Source organism: Petromyzon marinus, chromosome 61 (assembly GCF_048934315.1).
Source record: "Petromyzon marinus isolate PM22_M1 ecotype Great Lakes invasive population chromosome 61, UKy_Petmar_22M1.pri1.0, whole genome shotgun sequence".
NCBI classification, from domain to species: domain Eukaryota; kingdom Metazoa; phylum Chordata; class Hyperoartia; order Petromyzontiformes; family Petromyzontidae; genus Petromyzon; species Petromyzon marinus.
In genome coordinates, this window is record NC_133727.1 from 402038 (window position 1) to 427332 (window position 25295).

Below are 25295 nucleotides of genomic sequence, written 5' to 3' on the forward strand. Positions count from 1 at the left end.
GGGCTGAGTCATCCTAGGGGATGGCCCTGATCGGTTCACGAATTCATCACCGATGTTGACCTTGAGCAGAAATTGAACGCGAGTGGGCGGGTTCGCAGCAAAGTGCGCGAATCAGTGCGCTACCACTCCCCAACAAGATTTCCCCACACAAACATAGACACGAAGGGGCACACAAGACAAAGAGCCCCCCGTATAGCCTTAACAGACTGTAGGGGCAAGCGCTGTTAGCAAATACCTACGAAGGTGCACCTACACGCACACAGAAGCACACAGACACTTACATGAACTCACTTACACACACACAGAAGCACACAGACACTTACATGAAGCCACCTGCATGCACACAGAAGCACACAGACACTTACATGAAGCCACCTACACGCACACAGAAGCACACAGACACTTACATGAAGCCACCTGCATGCACACAGAAGCACACAGACACTTACATGAAGCCACCTACACGCACACAGAAGCACACACACACTTACATGAAGCCACCTGCACGCACACAGGAGCACACAGACACTTACATGAAGCCACCTGCACGCACACAGAAGCACACAGACACTTACATGAAGCCACCTACACGCACACAGAAGCACACAGACACTTACATGAAGCCACCTGCACGCACACAGAAGCACACAGACACTTACATGAAGCCACCTACACGCACACAGAAGCACACAGACACTTACATGAAGCCACCTGCATGCACATAGAAGCACACAGACACTTACATGAAGCCACCTGCACGCACACAGAAGCACACAGACACTTACATGAAGCCACCTACACGCACACAGAAGCACACAGACACTTACATGAAGCCACCTGCACGCACACAGAAGCACACAGACACTTACATGAAGCCACTGCGCACCGACTCGCCGCCACTCGCTCTCTCCGGCGATGGGCGGCCTGGCTGGGTGGGGTGGGGAGCAGCCACGACGCATCCTGCCCCGGCGCCCCCAACTCGGGAACTTGGGGGTGGAACTCGGGGGTGGAACTCGGGGGTGGAACTTGGGACCTCCGCCCCCCGAGCTCTCTTCCCGACAGAACTGTTTGTCGCTCGCCATCCCCCTGCGCGCCCAGAGAGACACAGCCAGACAACACACGTGGTCAGCAGCTTGGTCAAGTTCACCGTCGTCGTCATTGGTCATCGATCATCACTACGTTGTCATCGTGTCCCGTGTTGAGGACTCAGTCTCGCTGATCGACTGCGCCGCGTCATCCACACCGCAGGTCACAGCAACACACCAACTCACCCGCTCACCCACCCACCCACTCATCCAACCATCACACTGCAGGTCACAGCAACACACCAACTCACCCGCTCACCCACCCACCCACCCACTCATCCAACCATCACACTGCAGGTCACAGCAACACACCAACTCACCCGCTCACCGACCCACCCACCCACTCATCCAACCATCACACTGCAGGTCACAGCATACACCAACTCACCCGCTCACCCACCCACCCACTCATCCAACCATCACACTGCAGGTCACAGCAACACACCAACTCACCCGCTCACCCACCCACCCACTCATCCAACCATCACACTGCAGGTCACAGCAACACACCAACTCACCCGCTCACCCACTCACTCATCCAACCATCACACTGCAGGTCACAGCGACACACCAACTCACCCGCTCACCCACCTACCCACTAATCCAACCATCACACTGCAGGTCACTGCAACACACCAACTCACCCGCTCACCTACCCACCCACTCATCCAACCATCACACTGCAGGTCACAACAACACACCAACTCACCCGCTCACCCACCCACCCACTCATCCAACCATCACACTGCAGGTCACAGCAACACACCAACTCACTTGCTCACCCACCCACTCATCCAACCATCACACTGCAGGTCACAGCAACACACCAACTCACCCGCTCACCCACCCACCCACTCATCCAACCATCACACTGTAGGTCACAGCAATACACCAACTCACCCGCTCACTCACCCACCCACTCACCCAACCATCACACTGCAGGTCACTGCAACACACCAACTCACCCGCTCACCCACCCACCCACTCATCCAACCATCACACTGCAGGTCACAGCAACACACCAACTCACCCGCTCACCCACCCACTCATCCAACCATCACACTGCAGGTCACAGCAACACACCAACTCACCCGCTCACCCACCCACCCACTCATCCAACCATCACACTGTAGGTCACAGCAATACACCAACTCACCCGCTCACTCACCCACCCACTCATCCAACCATCACACTGCAGGTCACTGCAACACACCAACTCACCCGCTCACCCACCCACCCACTTATCCAACCATCATACTGCAGGTCACAGCAACACACCAACTCTCCGGCTCACCCACCCACCCACTCATCCAACCATCACACTGCAGGTCACAGCAACACACCAACTCACCCGCTCACCAACCCACCCAGTCATCCAACCATCACACTGCAGGTCACAGCAACACACCAACTCACCCGCTCACCCACCCACCCACTCATCCAACCATCACACTGTAGGTCACAGCAATACACCAACTCACCCGCTCACTCACCCACCCACTCATCCAACCATCACACTGCAGGTCACTGCAACACACCAACTCACCCGCTCACCCACCCACCCACTCATCCAACCATCACACTGCAGGTCACAGCAACACACCAACTCACCCGCTCACCCACCCACTCATCCAACCATCACACTGCAGGTCACAGCAACACATCAACTCACCCGCTCACTCACCCACCCACCCACTCATCCAACCATCACACTGCAGGTCACAGCAATACATCAACTCACCCGCTCACCCACCCACCCACTCATCCAACCATCACACTGCAGGTCACAGCAACACACCAACTCACCCGCTCACCCACCCACTCATCCAACCATCACACTGCAGGTCACAGCAACACACCAACTCACCCGCTCACTCACCCACCCACTCATCCAACCATCACACTGCAGGTCACAGCAACACACCAACTCACCCGCTCACCCACCCACCCACTCATCCAACCATCTCACTGCAGGTCACAGCAACACACCAACTCACCCACTCACTCACCCACCCACTCATCCAACCATCACACTGCAGGTCACAGCAAAACACCAAATCACCCGCTCTCCCACCACCCACTCATCCAACCATCACACTGCAGGTTACATCACACTAACTCACCTGCTAACTTAACCACTCAACCACTCACCAACCCACTCACTCTCCACACTGCAGGTCACAACACACTAACTCACCTACTCACTCAACCACTCACCAACCCACTCACTCACTCTCCACACTGCAGGTCACAACACACTAACTCACCCACTCACTCAACCACTCACCAACCCACTCACTCACTCTCCACACTGCAGGTCACAACACACTAACTCACCTACTCACTCAACCACTCAACCACTCACAAACCCACCCACTAACTCTCCACACTGCAGGTCACAACACACTAACTCACCCACTCACCAACCCACCCACTAACTCTCCACACTGCAGGTCACAACACACTAACTCACCTACTCACTCAACCACTCACCAACCCACTCACTCACTCTCCACACTGCAGGTCACAACACACTAACTCAACCACTCACTCAAGCACTCACCAACCCACTCACTCACTCTCCACACTGCAGGTCACAACACACTAACTCACCCACTCACTCAACCACTCAACCACTCACCAACCCACTCACTCACTCTCCACACTGCAGGTCACAACACACTAACTCACCCACTCACTCAACCACTCACCAACCCACCCACTAACTCTCCACACTGCAGGTCACAACACACTAACTCACCCACTCACTCAACCACTCACCAACCCACTCACTCTCCACACTGCAGGTCACAACACACTAACTCACCTACTCACTCAACCACTCACCAACCCACTCACTCTCCACACTGTAGGTCACACCACACTAACTCACCTTCTCACTCAACCACTCAACCACTCACCAACCCACTCACTCTCCACACTGCAGGTCACAACACACTAACTCACCCACTCAGTCAACCACTCACCAACCCACTCACTCTCCACACTGCAGGTCACAACACACTAACTCACCCACTCACTCAACCACTCACCAACCCACCCACTAACTCTCTACACTGCAGGTCACAACACACTAACTCACCTACTCACTCAACCACTCACCAACCCACTCACTCTCCACACTGTAGGTCACACCACACTAACTCACCTACTCACTCAACCACTCAACCACTCACCAACCCACTCACTCTCCACACTGCAGGTCACATCACACTAACTCACCCACCCACTCACCTACTCACTCAACCACTCACCAACCCACCCACCAACCCACTCACCAACCCACTCACTCACTCTCCACACTGCAGGTCATAACACACTAACTCACCTACTCACTCAACCACTCACCAACCCACTCACCAACCCACTCACTCAACCACTCACCAACCCACTCACCAACTCACTCACCAACTCACTCACCAACCCACTCACTCTCCACACTGCAGGTCACACCACACTAACTCACCCACTCAGTCAACCACTCACCAACCCACTCACTAACTATCCACACTGCAGGTCACAACACACTAACTCACCCACTCACTCAACCACTCACCAACCCACCCACTAACTCTCTACACTGCAGGTCACAACACACTAACTCACCTACTCACTTAACCACTCACAAACCCACTCATTCACTCTCCACACTGCAGGTCACACCACACTAACTCACCTACTCACTCAACCACTCACCAACCCACTCACTCTCCACACTGTAGGTCACACCACACTAACTCACCTACTCACTCAACCACTCAACCACTCACCAACCCACTCACTCTCCACACTGCAGGTCACATCACACTAACTCACCCACTCACCTACTCACTCAACCACTCACCAACCCACCCACCAACCCACTCACCAACCCACTCACTCACTCTCCACACTGCAGGTCATAACACACTAACTCACCTACTCGCTCAACCACTCACCAACCCACTCACCAACCCACTCACTCAACCACTCACCAACCCACTCACCAACTCACTCACCAACTCACTCACCAACCCACTCACTCTCCCCACTGCAGGTCACATCACACCGACTCACCCACTCACCTACTCACTCAACCACTCACCAACCCACTCACCAACTCACTCACCAACCCACTCACCAACCCACTCACTCACTCTCCACACTGCAGGTCATAACACACTAACTCACCTACTCACTCAACCACTCACCAACCCACTCACCAACCCACTCACCAACCCACTCACCAACTCACTCACCAACCCACTCACTCTCCACACTGCAGGTCACAACCTTCTACCTCTTCTCTCGCACGGCTCCATTTTGGAATCCCCTCCCACCGTCTATTTTACTCCCAAGCTGAGAAGAATAATAACCTCGCTCAATCTAAAAAAAGAATGCAACTCGTACTCATCACAACTTTTAAAGTGCTGTTTGTTGATAGCCACTCGACACTTTGGGCGTTTACTCAGCAGCTGCGACCCCCACAACCCTTATTAGTATCTGTATGAGCCAGTCTATCCACTGCTGGATGACGACCTCCCCACCCTATCACGACATCCCTCACGGTTCTGAAATGCCACAAGCCACCTCCCTGCTGCATAAGTGCACATCTAATTGCTCCAGCTCATTCACCAAAAAAATTAATTTTCACATATTTCGGTTTATTAAACGTAATTTTGCTAAATTCTATGTTGCTCAGTGCTGAATGATACATCTGTACCAGATGGATGTTTGTCTGGTATAACCGTGAAAAACTCCTCAAACTAGGTGGGCAAAAACAAGTCAAATAGTGTTGGGGCCAGATGACATCCCTACCGCTCCAAGGTGAACAGGAAATGGCTCCTACCCACTATCATGAAGTCTCCTTACTGAATGTGAGCAATGGGTCAGGGACTCTGAAAGCACCAAGGACAACCCAGAGTCCTGGCACACAAAGACACACAGATACCGCCAGATCGGTGCAGTGAGACACCGACTGATCGACACACTTTGAGATAGGTGCAGTGACACACCGACACAATGTAAGCGAGGTGGGTGCACACTGACGCACTGACACACGCCGACACTGCGAGATAGGTGCAGTGATACAAAAACAAAGATCCCCCGTATGGCCTTAACAGACCGTTGGGGCAAGTGCTGTTAGCGAGCACCTGTGAAGGCCAGTACGGAACACGAGGGGGTGGGTGGTCAACACCATGCCCGGCCGCCTTTGTCTTCCGAGTAGCGATGTTTTACACACCGCACCAGATACTCATTTGAGGCTGAGTCAACCTAGAGGAGGCCCAGGAGAGGGTTGAGATAATCGTCACCGGTGTTGGCCGTGAGCGGGAATTGAACTTGGGTCCCTGGGTTCGTAGCGCAGCGCGCTAACCGCTACACGACCACCCCCCACACAGCGACAGTGACACACAGACACACACTGTAAGCGAGGTGGGTTCACACTGACACACGCTGACACAGTGACACACAGACACACACTGTAAGCGAGGTGGGTTCACACTGACACACGCTGACACAGTGACACACAGACACACACTGTAAGCGAGGTGGGTTCACACTGACACACGCTGACACAGTGACACACAGACACACACTGTAAGCGAGGTGGGTTCACAGTGACACACGCTGACACAGTGACACACAGACACACACTGTAAGCGAGGTGGGTTCACACTGACACACGCTGACACAGTGACACACAGACACACACTGTAAGCGAGGTGGGTTCACACTGACACACGCTGACACAGTGACACACAGACACACACTGTAAGCGAGGTGGGTTCACACTGACACACGCTGACACAGTGACACACAGACACACACTGTAAGCGAGGTGGGTTCACACTGACACACGCTGACACAGTGACACACAGACACACACTGTAAGCGAGGTGGGTTCACAGAGGCGTCGCACTATGCCTTTGAAGCCCGGAGTGAAACAATTGCTGGACAGGAAACAACTCCTTTCCTGAACCAAACAGGCGGGACAGCCCTCTTTGCCACTTCCCCGTGTGAGCACGTGTGTGTGCGTGTGTGCACGTGTGTGTGCATATGTGTGCGCGCGTGGATATATTCGTAATCACGATTAATGATAATAAAAACAAATTCACTTATTTTCTTCTTTGGTTCTTTCGGTAAAGTCACGTAGAATGATAATAAAATAACACAATAAAATTCTCACGACGTTTCGGCCACAACGAAAATTTAACCGCCTTTACGGGGATTTCACACAATCTTAAGATCATTCGAAGATGGCCGCTTGCGTTGTGGCCGAAACGTCGTGAGAATTTTATTGTTACTTTATTATTTTATTCTCATTCTACGTGACTTTACCGAAAGAACCAAAGAAGATGAATCCTTGCAGTCACGAAAGCTTTAAATCGAAAATTCACTTATTTTGTTCATCCCGTAAAGCGAAGGAGCCCACAGAGGAGGCCACGGAGGAAGAGAGAAGAGTTGGTGCTGGGTGCCTGTCTGTTGAGTTTGTATGTTCTCCCCCCTTCTGCAAAGGTTTCTCTGCTTTCTTCCCATAGCAAAAAAAAACCCTCATACAATGTAACTGGTTTTGGCCAAACTACATCTTAGTGCTAACAAAAAAATAACTGAAATTTTACTTCATTCTTGATTACGCAAATCAACACTGCACACCCCTACTAAAACAATTTGGCAGGACCATCCTGAAGAATCGTCTTGAGACTCAATGAGGCTGTCCAGGGTAAACCAAACATGGTAATGCGAACATTTGGGGCTAACACTCAAAACTCAACAGAAACATCACGGCGACGTCCTGCACCTCAACCTCTGTGACTTCAAAGGCCAAGCAGGTTTGGGAGTCTCACAAATTTACATGTGATCCACCAACCCTTACCTCCAAAGCATTGGACCACAGGCGTGTGAAGGTGCGAGGTTGTGAGAGGCACAGAAAAGCGGCAGCGTAGAACTGAGTCGGAGATGCTGAGCCAGCGCCGCTGAGATTCTGTGTCACAGCCCTTGCTCCGAGTGTCTCTTCCTCTCTGAGGGTTCACAATGAGATCTTGAGCTCAAGCCCCAGGGTCTGGGTCTCTCTCACATGGAGGTGTTTCATAATGGCTATGTCAAAATCACTTGTGGAGCACCGCTGAGATTCTGGGCTCAGGCCCTGGGTCTGGGTGTGAGCCCAAAGGTAGATGGCATACATATATGGATGAAATGCTAATAATCAATCCCTGCACATGCGATGTCATTACATTTCCAGTTGATCATCAATTATCCGAGTATGAGAATAGGTTTTCCCCTTTTTTCTGGCAACAAAACAGGTGTTGAGATGTTAAAACACCAAACTGAAACCTTTTACAAGGAATCATGTCTGCATTAACCACAATACTTGTGATCAGAATGCAAACAAAAAACACACTGATAATGATGCATTGTCTTTCAGTTTCAAAGATAATGCATCATATTATCAGTGTTTTTGTTTGCATTCTGATCCCAAGTATTGTGGTTACTGCAGACATGATTCCTTGTTAAAGGTTTCAGTTTGGTGTTAGCTTCATCAATTGTAATTACTGGCGAAACGTCATACTCAGTTTGTAAAGGTTGTGGCTTGGCTCTCCAACACACCGGTGTGCTGTACTAGTGACGAATTGGCCACGTTCTGTTTACGTGACAACCCTTACTAGTTGGCTGTGTCGGGTAGTGGCGGGTTTTAACGACACATTTATATTTTTACACAATCTAACCCAAAAACCTCTATTATGGATGATATTGGTCGTGAAAGCCGACGACGTGTTAAACAGATAACGTCGTGATTATCCGCCGTTTTTTTTAAACCCGGTGCCCCCTCTCCTCCCCAGAAGCCACCAGGTAATCGATTATCTACTGTATCACAAGTCCAGTGAACACAAGAAATGTACATATTGCTTCCCCCGCTGCTATGAAAATGTACAAATGTGATGAATACAATGCCCCATGCATCACATCCCCGAGTCGTACAAACACAAACGATGTACAATCACACACAGAGGGGTTATTTATTTCACATCACAAATATACAGAGGCACTTATATAACATACAGTATACTCTAGATTATCCATGCTAATGACGGGCAGGACGGCCCGCGCATAATTCAAAATCGCTGATAATCCAAAAATTGAAACATTTTCCGCGGATCTCGATGCGAAAAACCACGAATGTGGGTAAAGTTAAGACAATACTCTTTCGATTTAAAACGAATGCAAACGATCGACCGAACGATGAGCATGTTCAGTGATAACACTTTCCTGCTCCCACGCAGAACACTAGGCCCACTGAGTGGATGATAGCAGAGCCAAGCCAATCAGCAAAATCAAACTGTTGTAAAGATATGCAACTACTGTGGAGGTGATCACGTGGATTTCGGATTAGCAGGAGCAACGTATTTGTTCGGTTGAAGCACGTGACTTGTAATAAAGATTTCCAAATAATAACAATGTATAACTCTTTTTAGATGATTAATTTGGGCCTAAGGGTACATCCATGTGTTATAAATTTTTGTCAAAATCTCAGGTACGCGGTTAATTCGCAAATCAGATAAACCGCATTCGGATAATCGAGAGTCTACTGTATTATAATTACCCCTGTCATAGGAATGTGGAATTTCCATCAAACACTCATGGCCATGAATGGACAGGAGCAACGCCCCTCACCCAGTTACACTCAGATTTTTTTGTCTCTTCCCCCACCAAATTCATTGCGATTTGTGCTATCGGCGCCACGTCATTCAGAACCCCTGCAGAGCAGAGAACGGCCTACGGAACCGGATATCACAGAACTACCTCCAAAATTCCTTCAAGTGACCATTGGTCCACGCGGTGGATGCCAGAATTTCCCCACCCACGGTGTTTCTCGCACGGCAGTCAAACTGAAATGTTTATTTTCCAGAGCTGGAATACAGCCAAAGTTCTTAAAGAAACACATTTAATACCATGGGGTTTATTGAGCACTCACCAGCTATGACGATCAACTCACTGCACATGAGAACCCAGTTTAATCACAGGCAGCTGAAACCTGGATTGGAACTCATCTCAACATTGCAAGCGTAAAATATTTGCTCTGCCTCGTGTACCACCCATTGAATACAATCCCCTCTCGCCCCGCTCCCTCGCGCCCCACGCTTGTGTCTCACCCCCTCGTGTCCCACCCCCTCGTGTCCCACTCCCTCGTGTCCTCCTACCCGTATCAACACTGCCAGCGTGCAGCGCCGCGTACGATCGCGGCCGCGAGCCGTGTGGCGACGGCGTCCGTTGCCGCGTGCGCCATCGCCACCTTCTTCCTGCCGAGTCTCAGCCGCTCGGCCGATTCCTCCGCGGCGCCCCGGGCCGCGGCGCCCCGACGTCGCTCCGTCTCCCGGGCGAATGCCCCCCGCTCGGACTCCAGATCACGTGCGACATCGCCGCCGCCGGCCCCGCCTGCGAAAGACGGGGTTCAAATATGACGCAAGACACCAGACGCGGTGGGATGAGTCCGGAGTGGATTGTTCACAAAGTCATCCGGGTTACACGAGCATTACGAGCGATTGTTACCTTTGGGCTGAATGGGATAAGAGAGAGCAAACAAATGAGATGGTACAGACAAGACGCAACAGACAATGTGGAACTGGAGAATACGAACGAGACGGACGTGATGAGAAAAAGTATAAAAACGAGACGATGGGACAAAACAAACGAGACGTAAAAACGAGTTAAGAAAAAATCATGCACACGCATTGGTTATGCAATGCGTTTATCGAATTAGCAGGCAACGGAGAGCTGCAGGGGCACAACACATTGGCGTATTTGTAAGGAGTTTTACGTCTCCAAGCACACGGGTGAGAGCACAAGCGAGAGGCTCCCTTAATGGACTGGCCTAGGGGGCTTGTTTGTATCACCTCGTGGTTCTGGCGGGAGGCAGGGGCCCAGAACGAGACGTCCGTGAGACAGGGAGGCGGTGATTTCCATGTCGAGGCAGCGCGAGAGCAAGAGGCTGAGATCCGGGGACGGATCTGGAGACGAGAGGTTGGCTCCGCATGGCAGCGAAGACCTCACCGCAGCCATCAACGCGCACAGAGACGCGGACGAGCTGACGATACGGAGATGGAGAGATGGGGGCGACAGAGGGAAGTGGTGAGGGGTGTGAAGGTTGAGGTTCAGGGGGGCCGGGTGGCAGTGGTGCAGTGTCCACACTCGTGCCCCACAGAAACAAGGGCCTGGGTTCGATTGCGGACTTGGGTGCCTTTCTGTTCTACAGGTTTTCTACGGTTTGCTCTCATTGCTAAAAAAATATTTTTTTTTTACTGGTATTGGTCAACATCCCAATGCTGAAAAATTACCTGCAAATTACTCTATTGGCATGACACTGAGCTATACAGCTCATTTTCAGAAGCGACCTGGCCAAAAATGATCGCTCAATGAAGTGGCTTATGACGTGGAAATTTATACCAGTAGCCAAATACTCTAAACGCGTGATGTTGATTCTAAATATGGAAGGAAAACCGAAGAAAAATCCCGTTGACCACAGGGAGAGACATGCAAACTCCAAATATACAGCAGGAGTCAGGGTTTCCCTTCTACGTACCTTTACCGAAAGAACCAAGAATATGTGTGTCATGGTCGGGATCAAACCCATAACTCCTGTATACCAAGCGAGGTTGTTAGCATCACACCACCGTGGCACCTGGAGACAGCTCACCGAGCAATGAACTCTAAACGAGCATCGAAGGGTCCCTTCTGGGTCCACTGCACAGCCGTGTCTCTGAGCGGCCCGTGGCGCCGCTGAGAAATCAGAATGAGCGTGGGCCGAGACGATGATGCGGAAGCTGCTGCTGCTGCCGACGCCGCGGAAACAGACGTAGGTGTGGCAGGAATGGCGCGGCCGAGCGTGGAGACGAGGGAGGAGAGGGCGCCGCCGAGAGCGACGTCGCGAGAGTGCAGGAACAGGGAGCCCCACGGCCGGGCGGCCGACAGGGCCTGAACGTCGTGCGCGGCCTCATCTGAACGGGACACAATCAAGTGGGATTGCGAGCGTCAACTTTTATTTCATGGCCAAATCAGCGCCATGATCATAGAGAAAATCACGAACCTTGTCCCCTCGCTTATTTTGAGGTAGGAATGGAGCTTCACTCGTGGCTCAGAACGACTCTTGAAAGTTCTTCAGAACTGGTGATCAAGAGAAGGCAAGAGTATCGAAATGCTGCAGTCCCCTGAACTCTGCATGAATAAAAACGTTAGGAGGACGTCATTGCAGTCGTGCCTTTGTTTCACTGCTGCCATTTAGAATGCCCACGAGTTCTCAACTCTGCGAGTCAGTGGTGTAAAACACGGCCACACATATAGTTCTTTGAGCTGTGGTCTGGACAAGGCCAAGAGCTTCTTTTTTTTATACACAATGCCGCACACCTTTGTGCGTGGTTAGACCAGCCCGTTATAGATGGAACGAACAAAATAATAATAATTACATTTGTAAGCCACATTTCATCCCACGATCCCAATGTGTCGTGTATGAAAAGCAGGAAATAAGACAAGAGCCAGCGGAAAACGACCAAAACTATAGGGAAAAGGCCATTTTAAAGAGGTGAGTTTTCAGGGCAGATTTAAAAAGCTCTAAATATTCTTATTGTCAGAGGCAAACGTGCTCCATAGTCTTGGCGCTGCACTGGCAAAAAGCCCGAACACCCCAGGAACGGAGCCTTGACCTCAGAATACGAAGAAGGAGATGTTACGATCTCAAGGACCTCATTGGTGGTGTATATAAGTGGATCAGTTCCTGTAAGTAATGTGGGGCTAACCCAATGACAGCTTTGTAGGTCAAGGCTGTCAATGGGTCATGTAACAATACAAGAGAGAATTGAGGAACGCACACTGCTACGGTCCCGTGGGCAGCATGGCACCAAACAGCAATCCCGAAATCGCAATGGCAACGATGCAAGCGGAAGGCAGCAGAGGATGGACTGATGGATCAGAGGAGGCACTTAAGAGTGGAGAGGAATGACGTGGAAACATCAGCACAGATGGGACATTGATGATGATGACCAACAGTGGAATATTGCTGAAGTTTACACAGACCCAGCGGCCTCTGTAACACCGCTGGATGGAAGATGAAGGCTGTTAAACCCACATGCAGGAGTATGTTTGTTCCTGCCCTGTTCTGCTTGGGTTCCATCTGGGTTCCCGGGTTTTCTTTAAAAAAAAAAACATCAAATGTAACTAACTGGCATTGCCCAATGCCGAAAATTTACCTGCAAATTACTCAATGGGGATGACATGTAGCAGCATTGCCACCTACTGCAAAAACTTGCCAGGACCCTTCAGAAAACGTCTTGAGATTCAGCAAGACTTTCCTGGGTAAACAAGCGTCATCATAATAATATAATCAAATGGTCACCTTGCGTCAAGTCCTCTTGCTCAAAGAGCCGCGGGGCGAACTTCCCGTCGGAGACGTCGCGAGCACCAAGGGTCACGGCGCCGCACGTCCAGGCCTTGGTGGCGTCTCCCCCGACCGACTCCCGTATCGCGCCGTTCCGGCCATCATCGTCGTCGTCGCCACCTCCTCCTCCATCGGCATCGAGCGCCAGCAGCAACAAGCGACCGGCAACTTCTTCTCCTCCTCCTCGCTCACCGACGCCCGTGAACACGGGGAGTGGAGTCACAGCCACGACAGAGCCGCCAAAGCCGCTACCGCTAATGAGACGGTGGAACGTGGAGCAGATGCAATCAATTTAGTCCAGGGTGAAAGTGAGAAAGACTGTAGTTAATACATGGCCCATCAGCTTTGTGATTTACTTTAATCATTCCTGGTTAACGTACATTTTACTCATGCAGTGTAAAAACTATAGCAATAATTAACTCAAAAATCTCAAAATTCTCATACGGAGCACCAACTATACCGGTCAAACGTGGCTTCGTCCCGGATTCCCCGAGAGTCGGGGACCTGTCTCCTTTTAGCTGGCGGTGAGCGGAGACCAGGGGCCCCGGAAGACGGGGGTTGGAGTAACGGTGTGACGACGGCGGCGTCGTCAGGAGGATGCAGGGGGAGACAACGCGAGGAGAGGATGCAGCGAGGAGAGCGCGGAGAGGAGGATTCATCGAGGAGGAGCAGCCGGAGGTGACGGGGGCGGCTGGAGCGAGGCAGGGTGGGTGCGGCAGGGTTGGGAAACATCTTTACTGTTTGCAGCGACGTCGCAATCATCGTCGTTGTTGTTGTTGTTGTTCAGTCCATCTGGATCGCTCGGGTAGGAAACCACAGAAGCTACAAACCGGTACCATTCACTTCTCAGGCTATGAGGTCTACCAGTAATGTCGAAACCAATGCCTGCTTATTTGTGAGATCCCAATTGAGTAATTTGCAGGATTTTAGAAAATGTAGCAAAGTTTGAGCATGACACCAGAACACAATAATGACCCACTCTTTTTAAAGGCGTGGTCAATTTTGTTTTGTTTTGGTCAATACAGCCATAGCATTACTCAGGGCGGCCGTTGGATTCGAACCGTGAACCTCTGCAAGAAGCGCCGAACGCACGACTGCTCGTCCACGTGACCTCCTCAAGGCCTCGTCACCGTACAGAAGCGTCAACGCAGCTTCTGGATGTGCGTTAACAGTGCAGCGACCTTGCGCAGCGCAGCAAGCGGGGACCCACCGTTCATTCGTCCACTCCACGTCAATGCCGATGACCCAGGAATCATCAATCACGCGCTGCCAGATTTGTTTCACTCGGACGGTCAGAGTAACAGCCGGCTCCTGCAACAGCCAAACACACACAGAGAGCAGCACAACGGTGTTCTTCTTGTCAGCGGTGGAACCCCAATGAGACCTCAAAAATTGGCGTTTATTAGATATTTACCAGATAAATTACGTTAAATATTTGTATTCTTATCATGAATGTAGAGCCCCCTATTTAAAAAGCTTGAAATGTCTGGGACCACCAAAGCTTGCCCTCTGGGAAGATTGCAGATGATCTCAGCGTCTTAGCGGGGAGACGTAGGGGCTCGCCGTGGCAACGGCGACGCTGAGATATGCATCGTGTGATGATCGTACCCGTCCCATTCGCTAAGGGGCATTATGGGTATTCTAGTGCAGGCTGTTGTTGTAACATTGCTAGGAGGCTGTAGATCAGGGTGTAGCGGCAGTGCCGGGTGTTGTGGTGGTAGTGCCGGGTGGTGGTGGTAGTTCTGGGTGTTTTAGTGGTAATGCTGGGTGTTGCAGCGGTAGTGTCGGGTGTTGTGGTGGTAATGCAGGGTGGTGTAGTGGTAGTGTCAGGCGGTGTAGTGGTAGGGCTGCTGGGTGTTGTAGTTATCGGGTGTTACTTGGAAAACATCTTCAAGGACACGGTCTTCGTTCCCCACTTCATCGTCAAACATCGACACCAACCCTGACTGCAAAGAAACACAATCATGTCCTGTTTTTACAAAACCCGGCAGAGTTCATTGGGATCACCCAGTGACTAAATCTCAGTAACCAAATGTGTTTAACAGCTACACAGCCATTACCAACCCCCTGAGAGGGAGAAAGACACCCAGACCCAGGGCTTGAACCTCGAACCCAGGATCTCAGCAGTACCGGCTCTGTCTCTAACAAGCCCATTATGAATCCAGCTCGAGGAGTTGAAACGTGAATCTGGGTTCTTAGTGGTGCCAGCTGAGTGTCTCGAACATAGCCGTTGGGAACCAACTGAGACGGAGAATATCAGCGGTGGAGTACGGGCTCAGTGTCTCTGACATGGCCATTATGAACCCCCAGAGAGAAAACACTGGAGCGACAGCAATCTCCAGGACTTGGACTCAGGTTCTCAGTGAAGCTGGCCAAGTGTCTCTGACAACAAGGCCATCAGCGTGTTGCCAGATTAACGCGGTTGGCTACGTACGGTGCGAAAGACGTTCAACATATACACGTACTTGAACCCCCTAAGCCACCGGGGCCACTTCTTACAGAAACGTTAATTTTCCCGCGAGCGAGTGAACCCCCTCTCACCGGCGCCGCGGCGAGGCTTGGCGTGGGAGCGCCGTCCGGAATGGCGGCGACGGCGCCGGCTGCCCGTTCGATAACGCGCTGCTTCTCCTGCGACAGCAGCTGTAGTTCCCGCAGCTCGGACAGCCCGGCCTGCGTGGACAGCAAACGCGCACAAGAGTTAGCCCGCCAGATAGCCACGAGCGTCGACGGAGAGGAAAACAAGTAACGTGTAAGCAGGCAACACTCGAACCATGTTGGTGATTGGGTTGGGCCACGTGGTAGTGGCTTCATACCAAAGTTATTGTCGTGTGCCACTCCACCACCCGGCAAGATTGTCAGATTCACGGCACGGGTCAGTCTTTGTATTTGTATTTTTTTACACATCTCATTGGCCACATGGCCTTCTGGGAGTTATTCGTTTCCACTTGCATTGGTTTAATACAATCAAAACTCTGGGCCAGTTTCGACATTCAGTGTCTCATCAAAAGTCAGGCAAACCTGATTAAACCAATGCTGGAGAACTTCCAGATCTGTCCTGAGTTTTGCTCGTATTAAACCAATGCTGCTGAAATGTTTTTTTTTACTCCAAAAACAGCCATGTGGTGGATAAGATTTGTAAAAAAAAAAAAGCCTGCATTCTTTCAGTGGGTGGAGGGACAGACATGTGAAGGAGGCGTGCTGTCAGCTTATTTTTGTTTCCCCGAGGGTTGCCGCGATGTCAATTCTTCACGACATGATATTAAAGGTCACGAAATGGCAAACATCACGATGGTCGGTTTCCTTAACTTTGCAACTGCGTTTCGCTTTGCGAATGCACAATATTTCTGCTTTGCTCTACTTCATGTGCAAAATAACCCACACTCGCCACTGTGAAGCATGGTCAAACAAGCCTCCACGAATGTCCAACCGTTGAGGCCTTCATCCAGCAGTGGACTGTCAAAGAGATGTACAGTAGAACCCCTCTTAACGACGGGCCTCCATAGAGCCCAATGTGTAGTGTATAGTGTAGTGTATTGTAGTGTGTCGTGTAGTGTATAGTAGTGTAGTGTATAGTAGTGTAGTGTGTCGTGTAGTGTATAGTAGTGTAGTAGTGTATAGTGTAGTGTATAGTGTAGTGTATTGTAGTGTGTTGTGTAGTGTATAGTAGTGTATAGTGTAGTGTATAGTAGTGTATAGTGTAGTGTATAGCAGTGCATAGTGTAGTGTATAGTGTAGTGTGTCGTGTAGTGTATAGTAGTGTAGTGTATAGTGTAGTGTATTGTAGTGTGTAGTGTATAGTAGTGTATAGTGTAGTGTATAGTAGTGTATAGTGTAGTGTATAGTAGTGTAGTGTATAGTGTAGTGTATAGCGTAGTGTATAGTGTATGGTCGTGTAGTGTATAGTAGTGTAGTGTATAGTAGTGTATAGTGTAGTGTATAGTAGTGTAGTGCCTCCATATAGCCCAATGTATTTGCTTACTGACCATTCCCCTATAAACGAAGGGCTGTTGTAGGTACAGTAAATATTAATGAATGCATTTATGAACCGTGTTTATTTAATATTAAGCGTTTATAATGTTGTTGGTATTTTTACGTATTAATATCCATTGTTTAATTATAATACGTATTTCTTGGTGAAAAAGCCTTTAACGTGCATTTCCTATATTCGCCTAACAACCGGTTTCGTTGAACCAATCACTGTCGTTAAGAGGGATTCTACTGTATACGATATTATCATCACCATTTCAACGTTTATAATTATGTGCAGGGTAATTAAGAATGCGGATTGATCGGCGAGCGCCACCTGTAGTCTTGTCTCCAGGACTTGCACCATTTGCTCACACTTCTCCAACGAGGACTCCTCCATCGCCTCCTCCTTCATATCCTCCACGCTCTCCACACTCTGCCAACAGAGAGAACATTCGTCGTCGTCATCTTCTTTCTTATGGCCCACGAAGGGGCAACCGTTTTTCGTTTTGCCCACCTAGCACAACTTGCAGGCACGACCGTGCACGCGCCGGTCGTACCGTGTAAGCGACGGGGCCCAAGTCGGTGATGGTGAATTCCTGGAGTGGATTTCTCGGTGCGGAATCGCCGTGCAGCAGCATGGCCTGGTCGCACCCTGTGCAAGCAAAGTCTCCCACGAGCACGGCCCTCACGCCCTCCCAGCAAGCAGCCACCTGCTCTCAGGTTAGGGTTGGACACAGGATTGCGGTGTTGAGTAAAATCAATGTTAATGCAGTCATAGAGATTCGTCGGTCGTTGAGAAAATCACCTTGAATACGTCCGATCTTGGCGGATCTAGAAAGCCAAGTAGGCTTGAGCCTGGACAACCTTTGGATGGGCAACCTTCATCTAAACTGACAGGTGTTATAGGCTTCTGCGGGGCTAAGCTGTCAGTAGAGGGCTGATATATCTATTTCACAGAGCTGGAATTTAGCCAAATAAACTGCATAACCAGACATAAAGTCACGTTTTTTTTATGCAGTAATTAGTGCGCAGTCTGAGAACACCAACTAGCTATACCTGATAACCTGATTTAATTTTCTCGGATTCAAATCCAGATTCTCATGGCTGCTCGGTAGTGTCTCCGACACGGCCATCATGAACCCCACCCCCAGAGCAACCCGGCCACCTCCGCCCGCCCCTCACCTGAAACGTCTCCCGCCAAACGGCGCACATGCTCCCGCCCTCCGACTGCACGAGCAGCACTCCATCTCCACACCAGCCGCTCTGCATCTCAAAAATCTCTCTCGCATCGCCGAACGGCAAGGCACACATGCGCGGCGCTTTGCCACCGCTGGCAAACTCCAGCAGCTGTCCCGCGCTGGTGGCTATCACCACCACCACCACCACCAAATCATCACAATCACGAGCATCAACATCATCACCCATCGCGGCCACCACTGCCAACCCTTCCTGGCGGTCAGACGTCCACAGGCAGCGAGTGACGCCTGCGTATTCGTGGGGCACAGGCAAAGATGGCGGTACCGATGGTGGTAGTGATAGTGGCAGTGAAGAGGTCTTCTGCAGAGGCACAGAGATCCACTCTGCTGACAAGACCCAGTCATTGCTGCTGATGATGCTGCTGCTGCTTGACGTACGACCCAGAGCTGTGAGCTCCCCATAAAACTCGCCAACCCAAAACACATCCATCGCTGACAGCAGCTCAAATGTCTGCACAATCACATTGTTGCTGCTGCTGGTGGCACTGCTGGTGCTGCTGGTGGCAGTGGCCACGTAGATTTGCCCATCACGCCACCACACAACCGTAGAGCCGCTCACCAACGCCACGTCGGCACCACGTGGCCCCGACGGCGAATCAAACTCCAACCTCGTCTCAAAGTGGTCAGGGTGTGGGCTGCATCTCCCGGTCTCGAGTGACAGCACCACGTAGGACCGACACCTCCTCCTAATCCCCATTCTCCTTTCAGCATTGTCCACCTCATCAACATCGTCAACATCGTCGTCGGTGACGACTGGGAGCTGCTGCACATGCAGCAGCACGCACGATCGCACCGCCCCGCGAACTGGCGAGCGGCCACAGAACAACACTTCTAGGGTTTGAGTCCGGCTTGGGGCCACCCAGCGAGGCCCAGCTGAGCTCCATTTGAAGACATGGGTCCCTGGGTCGAACTTGGCTGCTTGAACCGTGAGGGATAGTCGCTCTCCCTGTTCGGTGGCTGTTGTGGCTGTTGTGAACAACACCACGAAATTTCCGTGCGGCAGTAGGAATGGCCCCGCAGCGCTGGTGGCTGAATCTCCGATGCTCATGCTTTGTGGGGTGGGGGGTAGAAAAAGGAAAAGATGGGGGAAGCATTAAAGTGGTAGAATGGTGGTGGTGAGAATGGTCAAGAACAGCCTCTGTGGAGACTCTAGAACAGGGGTGGAGAACGTCCGGCCCGCCGGCCGTATAAAGCCCGCGAAATCATTTGGTCTGGCCCTGCCAAGGCAACCGCAGGCGGGACTCGAAATTCAATCTAGGAGCAAACCTGGAAAAGCAATTGCGAGTTGCAATATCATCAATACCAGCTAACATCACATGCCTCACCAAAGAGAAGCAGGTTTAGCCATCACATTAGGGGTGAGTTGATTAAATGTTTGACCAAATATAACAGGTTAATTTTTAAGTTGATAATTTTGTATGGCCCGTGAATGTTATAAATATCCGAATAGCCCTTGGCAGAAAAAAGGTTCCCCGCCCCTGCTCTACAAGGACGCTGATACTGGGCAGTTGGAGGCACTCGCCCTCCAACAACAACAGAGGGCGGAGGAGCGACGCTCACAACGAGCGGAGCACCGGGTGGCTAAAGCACAGCAAATTGGCACAGTAGGGGGCACAGCTGGTAGTGCATCTGCCAGTCATCTCAGTCAGCCAACCCATGGCACCTGCTGGGTCTGTCCCGTGACCTCCTGCACCTAGCCTGGCACAGTAGGAGGGCACAGCTGGTGGTGCATCGGGCAGTCATCTCAGTCAGCCAAGCCATGGCACCTGCTGGCTCTGTCCCGTGACCTCCTGCACCTAGCCTGGCACAGCTGGTGGTGCATCGGGCAGTCATCTCAGTCAGCCAAGGCATGGCACCTGCTGGGACTGTCCCGTGACCTCCTCCTGCCAGCGAGGCTTCGACACTTCACGTGGCCTCAAAGTGCACCTAGCCTGGCACGGGCGCCGTGGGAACGTCACCGTCACTTGGTTGCGAATGGCGTGAGTTGGTGAGAATGGTGATGGTGAGAATGGTGATGGTGAGAATGGTGATGGTATATTCTTGGTTCTTTCGATAAAGTCACGTAGATAGAAAATAAAAATACAATATATTTTTATTGAAATGTATTTTAAATGTATTTTTATTTTCTAACGACGTGACTTTACCGAAAGAACCAATAATATGAATTCCTGCAGCCAAGAAAGTTTAAAATCACAATGGTGATGGTCGTGTAGCGGTTAGCGCGCTGCGCTATAAACCCAGCGAGCCGAGTTCGATTCTCGCTCATGGCCAACTCCGGCGACGATTATCTGAACCGGTCCAGGTCCTCCCCTAGGTCGATTCAGCCTCAAATGAGTACCCGGTGCGGTGTGTAAACATCGCCACTGGGGAGACAAAGTTCAGACGTGGTGCTGGCCACCCACCCCCTCGTGTGCCGTTCCGGCCTTCATAAGTGCTGTTCGCTAACAGCACTTGCCCCTACAGTCTACTAAGGCTATGCGAAGTATCTTTGGACTGTATTTGTTTGCAGATGGAGGTGATGGGGAGGTGGTAGTGATGATGTGGTGGTGGTGAGGTGGTAGCGATGGGGAAGTGGTGGTAACAGTGATGGTGAGGTGGTAGCGGTGCTGAAGTGGTATTGATACGGTGGTGATGTGGTAGTGATGGTGAGGTGGTAGTGATGGTGGTGAGGTGGTAGTGATGTAGTGATGGTGGTGATGTGGTAGTGATGGTGGTGAGGTGGTAGTGATGGTGATGTAGTAGTTATGGTGGTGATGTGGTAGTGATGGTGGTGAGGTGGTAATGACGGTGCTGTGGTAGTGATGTAGTGATGGTGGTGATGTGGTAGTGATGGTGGTGAGGTGGTAGTGATGGTGGTGACGTGGTAGTGATGGTGGTGATGTAGTAGTGATGGTGGTGATGTGGTAGTGATGGTGGTGATGTGGTAGTGATGGTGGTGATGTGGTAGTGATGGTGGTGAGGTGGTAGTGGTGATGTGGTAGTGATGGTGATGTAGTGGTGATGTGGTAGTGATGTAGTGGTGGTGAGGTGATAGTGATGGTGGTGAGGTGGTAGTGATGGTGGTGATGTAGTAGTGATGGTGGTGATGTGGTAGTGATGGTGGTGATGTGGTAGTGATGGTGAGGTGGTAGTGATGGTGGTGATGTGGTAGTGACGGTGATGTGGTAGTGACGGTGATGTGGTAGTGATGGTGGTGATGTGGTAGTGATGGTGATGTAGTAGTGATGGTGAGGTGGTAGTGATGGTGGTGATGTGGTAGTGATGGTGGTGAGGTGGTAGTGATGTAGTGATGGTGGTGATGTGGTGTGATGGTGGTGATGTGGTAGTGATGGTGGTGAGGTGGTAGTGATGTAGTGATGGTGGTGAGGTGGTAGTGATGGTGATGTAGTAGTGATGGTGGTGATGTGGTAGTGATGGTGGTGATGTGGTAGTGAGGTGGTAGTGATGTGGTAGTGACGGTGGTGAGGTGGTAGTGATGTGGTAGTGAGGTGGTAGTGATGTGGTAGTGATGGTGGTGAGGTGGTAGTGATGTGGTAGTGATGGTGATGTAGTAGTGATGGTGGTGATGTGGTAGTGATGTAGTGATGGTGATGTGGTAGTGATGGTGGTGATGTGGTAGTGACGGTGGTGATGTGGCAGTGACGGTGATGTGGTAGTGACGGTGATGTGGTAGTGATGGTGGTGATGTGGTAGTGATGGTGATGTAGTAGTGATGGTGAGGTGGTAGTGATAGTGGTGATGTGGTAGTGATGGTGGTGAGGTGGTAGTGATGTAGTGATGGTGGTGATGTGGTAGTGATGGTGGTGATGTAGTAGTGATGGTGGTGATGTGGTAGTGATGGTGGTGATGTGGTAGTGATGGTGGTGACGTGGTAGTGATGTAGTGATGGTGGTGATGTGGTAGTGATGGTGGTGAGGTGGTAGTGATGGTGGTGACGTGGTAGTGATGGTGGTGATGTAGTAGTGATGGTGGTGATGTGGTAGTGATGGTGGTGATGTGGTAGTGATGGTGGTGATGTGGTAGTGATGGTGGTGAGGTGGTAGTGGTGATGTGGTAGTGATGGTGATGTAGTGGTGATGTGGTAGTGATGTAGTGGTGGTGAGGTGGTAGTGATGGTGGTGAGGTGGTAGTGATGGTGGTGATGTAGTAGTGATGGTGGTGATGTGGTAGTGATGGTGGTGATGTGGTAGTGATGGTGATGTAGTAGTGATGGTGATGTGGTAGTGATGGTGGTGATGTGTTAGTGATGGTGGTGAGGTGGTAGTGATGTAGTGATGGTGGTGATGTGGTAGTGATGGTGGTGAGGTGGTAGTGATGGTGATGTAGTAGTGATGGTGGTGATGTGGTAGTGATGGTGGTGATGTGGTAGTGATGGTGGTGACGTGGTAGTGATGTAGTGATGGTGGTGATGTGGTAGTGATGGTGGTGAGGTGGTAGTGATGGTGGTGACGTGGTAGTGATGGTGGTGATGTAGTAGTGATGGTGGTGATGTGGTAGTGATGGTGGTGATGTGGTAGTGATGGTGGTGATGTGGTAGTGATGGTGGTGAGGTGGTAGTGGTGATGTGGTAGTGATGTAGTGGTGATGTGGTAGTGATGTAGTGGTGGTGAGGTGGTAGTGATGGTGGTGAGGTGGTAGTGATGGTGGTGATGTAGTAGTGATGGTGGTGATGTGGTAGTGATGGTGGTGATGTGGTAGTGATGGTGAGGTGGTAGTGATGGTGGTGATGTGGTAGTGACGGTGATGTGGTAGTGACGGTGATGTGGTAGTGATGGTGGTGATGTGGTAGTGATGGTGATGTAGTAGTGATGGTGAGGTGGTAGTGATGGTGGTGATGTGGTAGTGATGGTGGTGAGGTGGTAGTGATGTAATGATGGTGGTGATGTGGTAGTGATGGTGGTGATGTGGTAGTGATGGTGGTGAGGTGGTAGTGATGTAGTGATGGTGGTGAGGTGGTAGTGATGGTGATGTAGTAGTGATGGTGGTGATGTGGTAGTGATGCTGGTGATGTGGTAGTGATATGGTAGTGAGGTGGTAGTGATGTGGTAGTGACGGTGGTGAGGTGGTAGTGATGTGGTAGTGAGGTGGTAGTGATGTGGTAGTGATGGTGGTGAGGTGGTAGTGATGTGGTAGTGATGGTGATGTAGTAGTGATGGTGGTGATGTGGTAGTGATGTAGTGATGGTGAGGTGGTAGTGATGGTGGTGATGTGGCAGTGACGGTGATGTGGTAGTGACGGTGATGTGGTAGTGATGGTGGTGATGTGGTAGTGATGGTGATGTAGTAGTGATGGTGAGGTGGTAGTGATAGTGGTGATGTGGTAGTGATGGTGGTGAGGTGGTAGTGATGTAGTGATGGTGGTGATGTAGTAGTGATGGTGGTGATGTGGTAGTGATGGTGGTGATGTGGTAGTGATGGTGGTGATGTGGTAGTGATGGTGGTGAGGTGGTAGTGGTGATGTGGTAGTGATGGTGATGTAGTGGTGATGTGGTAGTGATGTAGTGGTGGTGAGGTGGTAGTGATGTGGTGGTGAGGTGGTAGTGATGGTGGTGAGGTGGTAGTGATGTGGTAGTGATGGTGATGTAGTAGTGATGGTGGTGATGTGGTAGTGATGTAGTGATGGTGATGTGGTAGTGATGGTGATGTAGTAGTGATGGTGGTGATGTGGTAGTGATGGTGGTGATGTGGTAGTGATATGGTAGTGAGGTGGTAGTGATGTGGTGGTGAGGGGACTTTTCAAGTCTCCTCGCGCCCTCACTTCACGCCGAGGAACGCGGCCGAGGGAGCGAGCCCCGTGGAGACGGAGCGATGATGAGGATCAGCTCATGGTGTATGCAGCTGCTGCTGCTGGGTGGATTGTTGTTACATCGCAGAATCGTGAGAGATTGTTGTTACATCGCAGAATCGTGAGTTAGCGGGGGCTTGATGGGCCCTCATCCCGCGGGGGGGGGTACTGTACAGCGATGGTCAGCCTGGCTGACCATCGCTGTACAGTACTTGTATAATAAGGCGTTACCTCACGTAAACAAAAAAAATAACTCAACGTAAAAGTTAATTTATTAAGCACGCATCTTTTGGCTTATGTGTCGATAACTTTAACAACACTACGACAAATCTGGGGCTTAATGTAAAACAACGCGAATGTTTACGTGCCGAGGACCGCGCATTTCCCGCCTTTTCCCCCGTGCAAGGGTCACGTGGGTGGGCAAGGGGGTGGGTGGGGTGGGCAAGGGGGTGGGTGGGGGGGGCAAGGGGAGTGGGGGGGCACAAGGGGGGTGAGTGGGGGGGGCAAGGGGGGTGAGTGGGGGGGGGGCAAGGGGGGTGAGTGGGGGGGGCAAGGGGGGTGAGTGGGGGGGGCAAGGGGGGTGAGTGGGGGGGGGCAAGGGGGGTGAGTGGGGGGGCGCAAGGGGGGCACAAGGGGGGTGGGGGGGGCAAGGGGGGTGGGGGGGGGCAAGGGGGGTGAGTGGGGGGGCGCAAGGGGGGTGAGTGGGGGGGCACAAGGTGGGTGAGGGGGGCACAAGGTGGGTGAGGGGGGGGGCACAAGGGGGGTGAGTGGGGGGGG

General features: G+C 51.3%; 3 protein-coding genes across 3 annotated transcripts in view; 1 reads left to right on the forward strand and 2 right to left on the reverse strand.

Annotated features, from left to right (window-relative positions):
- The window catches only part of LOC116955733 (uncharacterized), a 52894-nt gene extending 51931 nt beyond the window's left edge, over positions 1 to 963 (reverse strand). The window contains exon 1 of the mRNA XM_032977002.2: positions 870 to 963. The gene's annotated coding sequence lies outside the window, so the exon portion shown is untranslated. The remainder of the gene's footprint in view (positions 1 to 869) is intronic.
- Positions 916 to 16793, forward strand: LOC142906033 (uncharacterized). Its single transcript, XM_076053406.1, has 2 exons — positions 916 to 1836; positions 1898 to 16793. The coding sequence occupies exons 1-2, from the start codon at positions 916 to 918 to the stop codon at positions 2216 to 2218; spliced, it is 1242 nt and encodes a 413-aa protein (XP_075909521.1). The 3' UTR covers positions 2219 to 16793.
- On the reverse strand, positions 9087 to 24937 carry FANCB (FA complementation group B). The gene is made up of 12 exons (XM_032977108.2): positions 24492 to 24937; positions 18661 to 19783; positions 18036 to 18188; positions 17813 to 17911; positions 16051 to 16179; positions 15387 to 15455; positions 14720 to 14820; positions 13970 to 14200; positions 13468 to 13763; positions 11776 to 12076; positions 10976 to 11166; positions 9087 to 10517 (listed from the first exon to the last, which is right to left on the reverse strand). The coding sequence occupies exons 2-12, from the start codon at positions 19780 to 19782 to the stop codon at positions 10288 to 10290; spliced, it is 2922 nt and encodes a 973-aa protein (XP_032832999.1). The 5' UTR covers position 19783; positions 24492 to 24937; the 3' UTR covers positions 9087 to 10287.
- Positions 24938 to 25295: the final 358 nt, after the last annotated feature.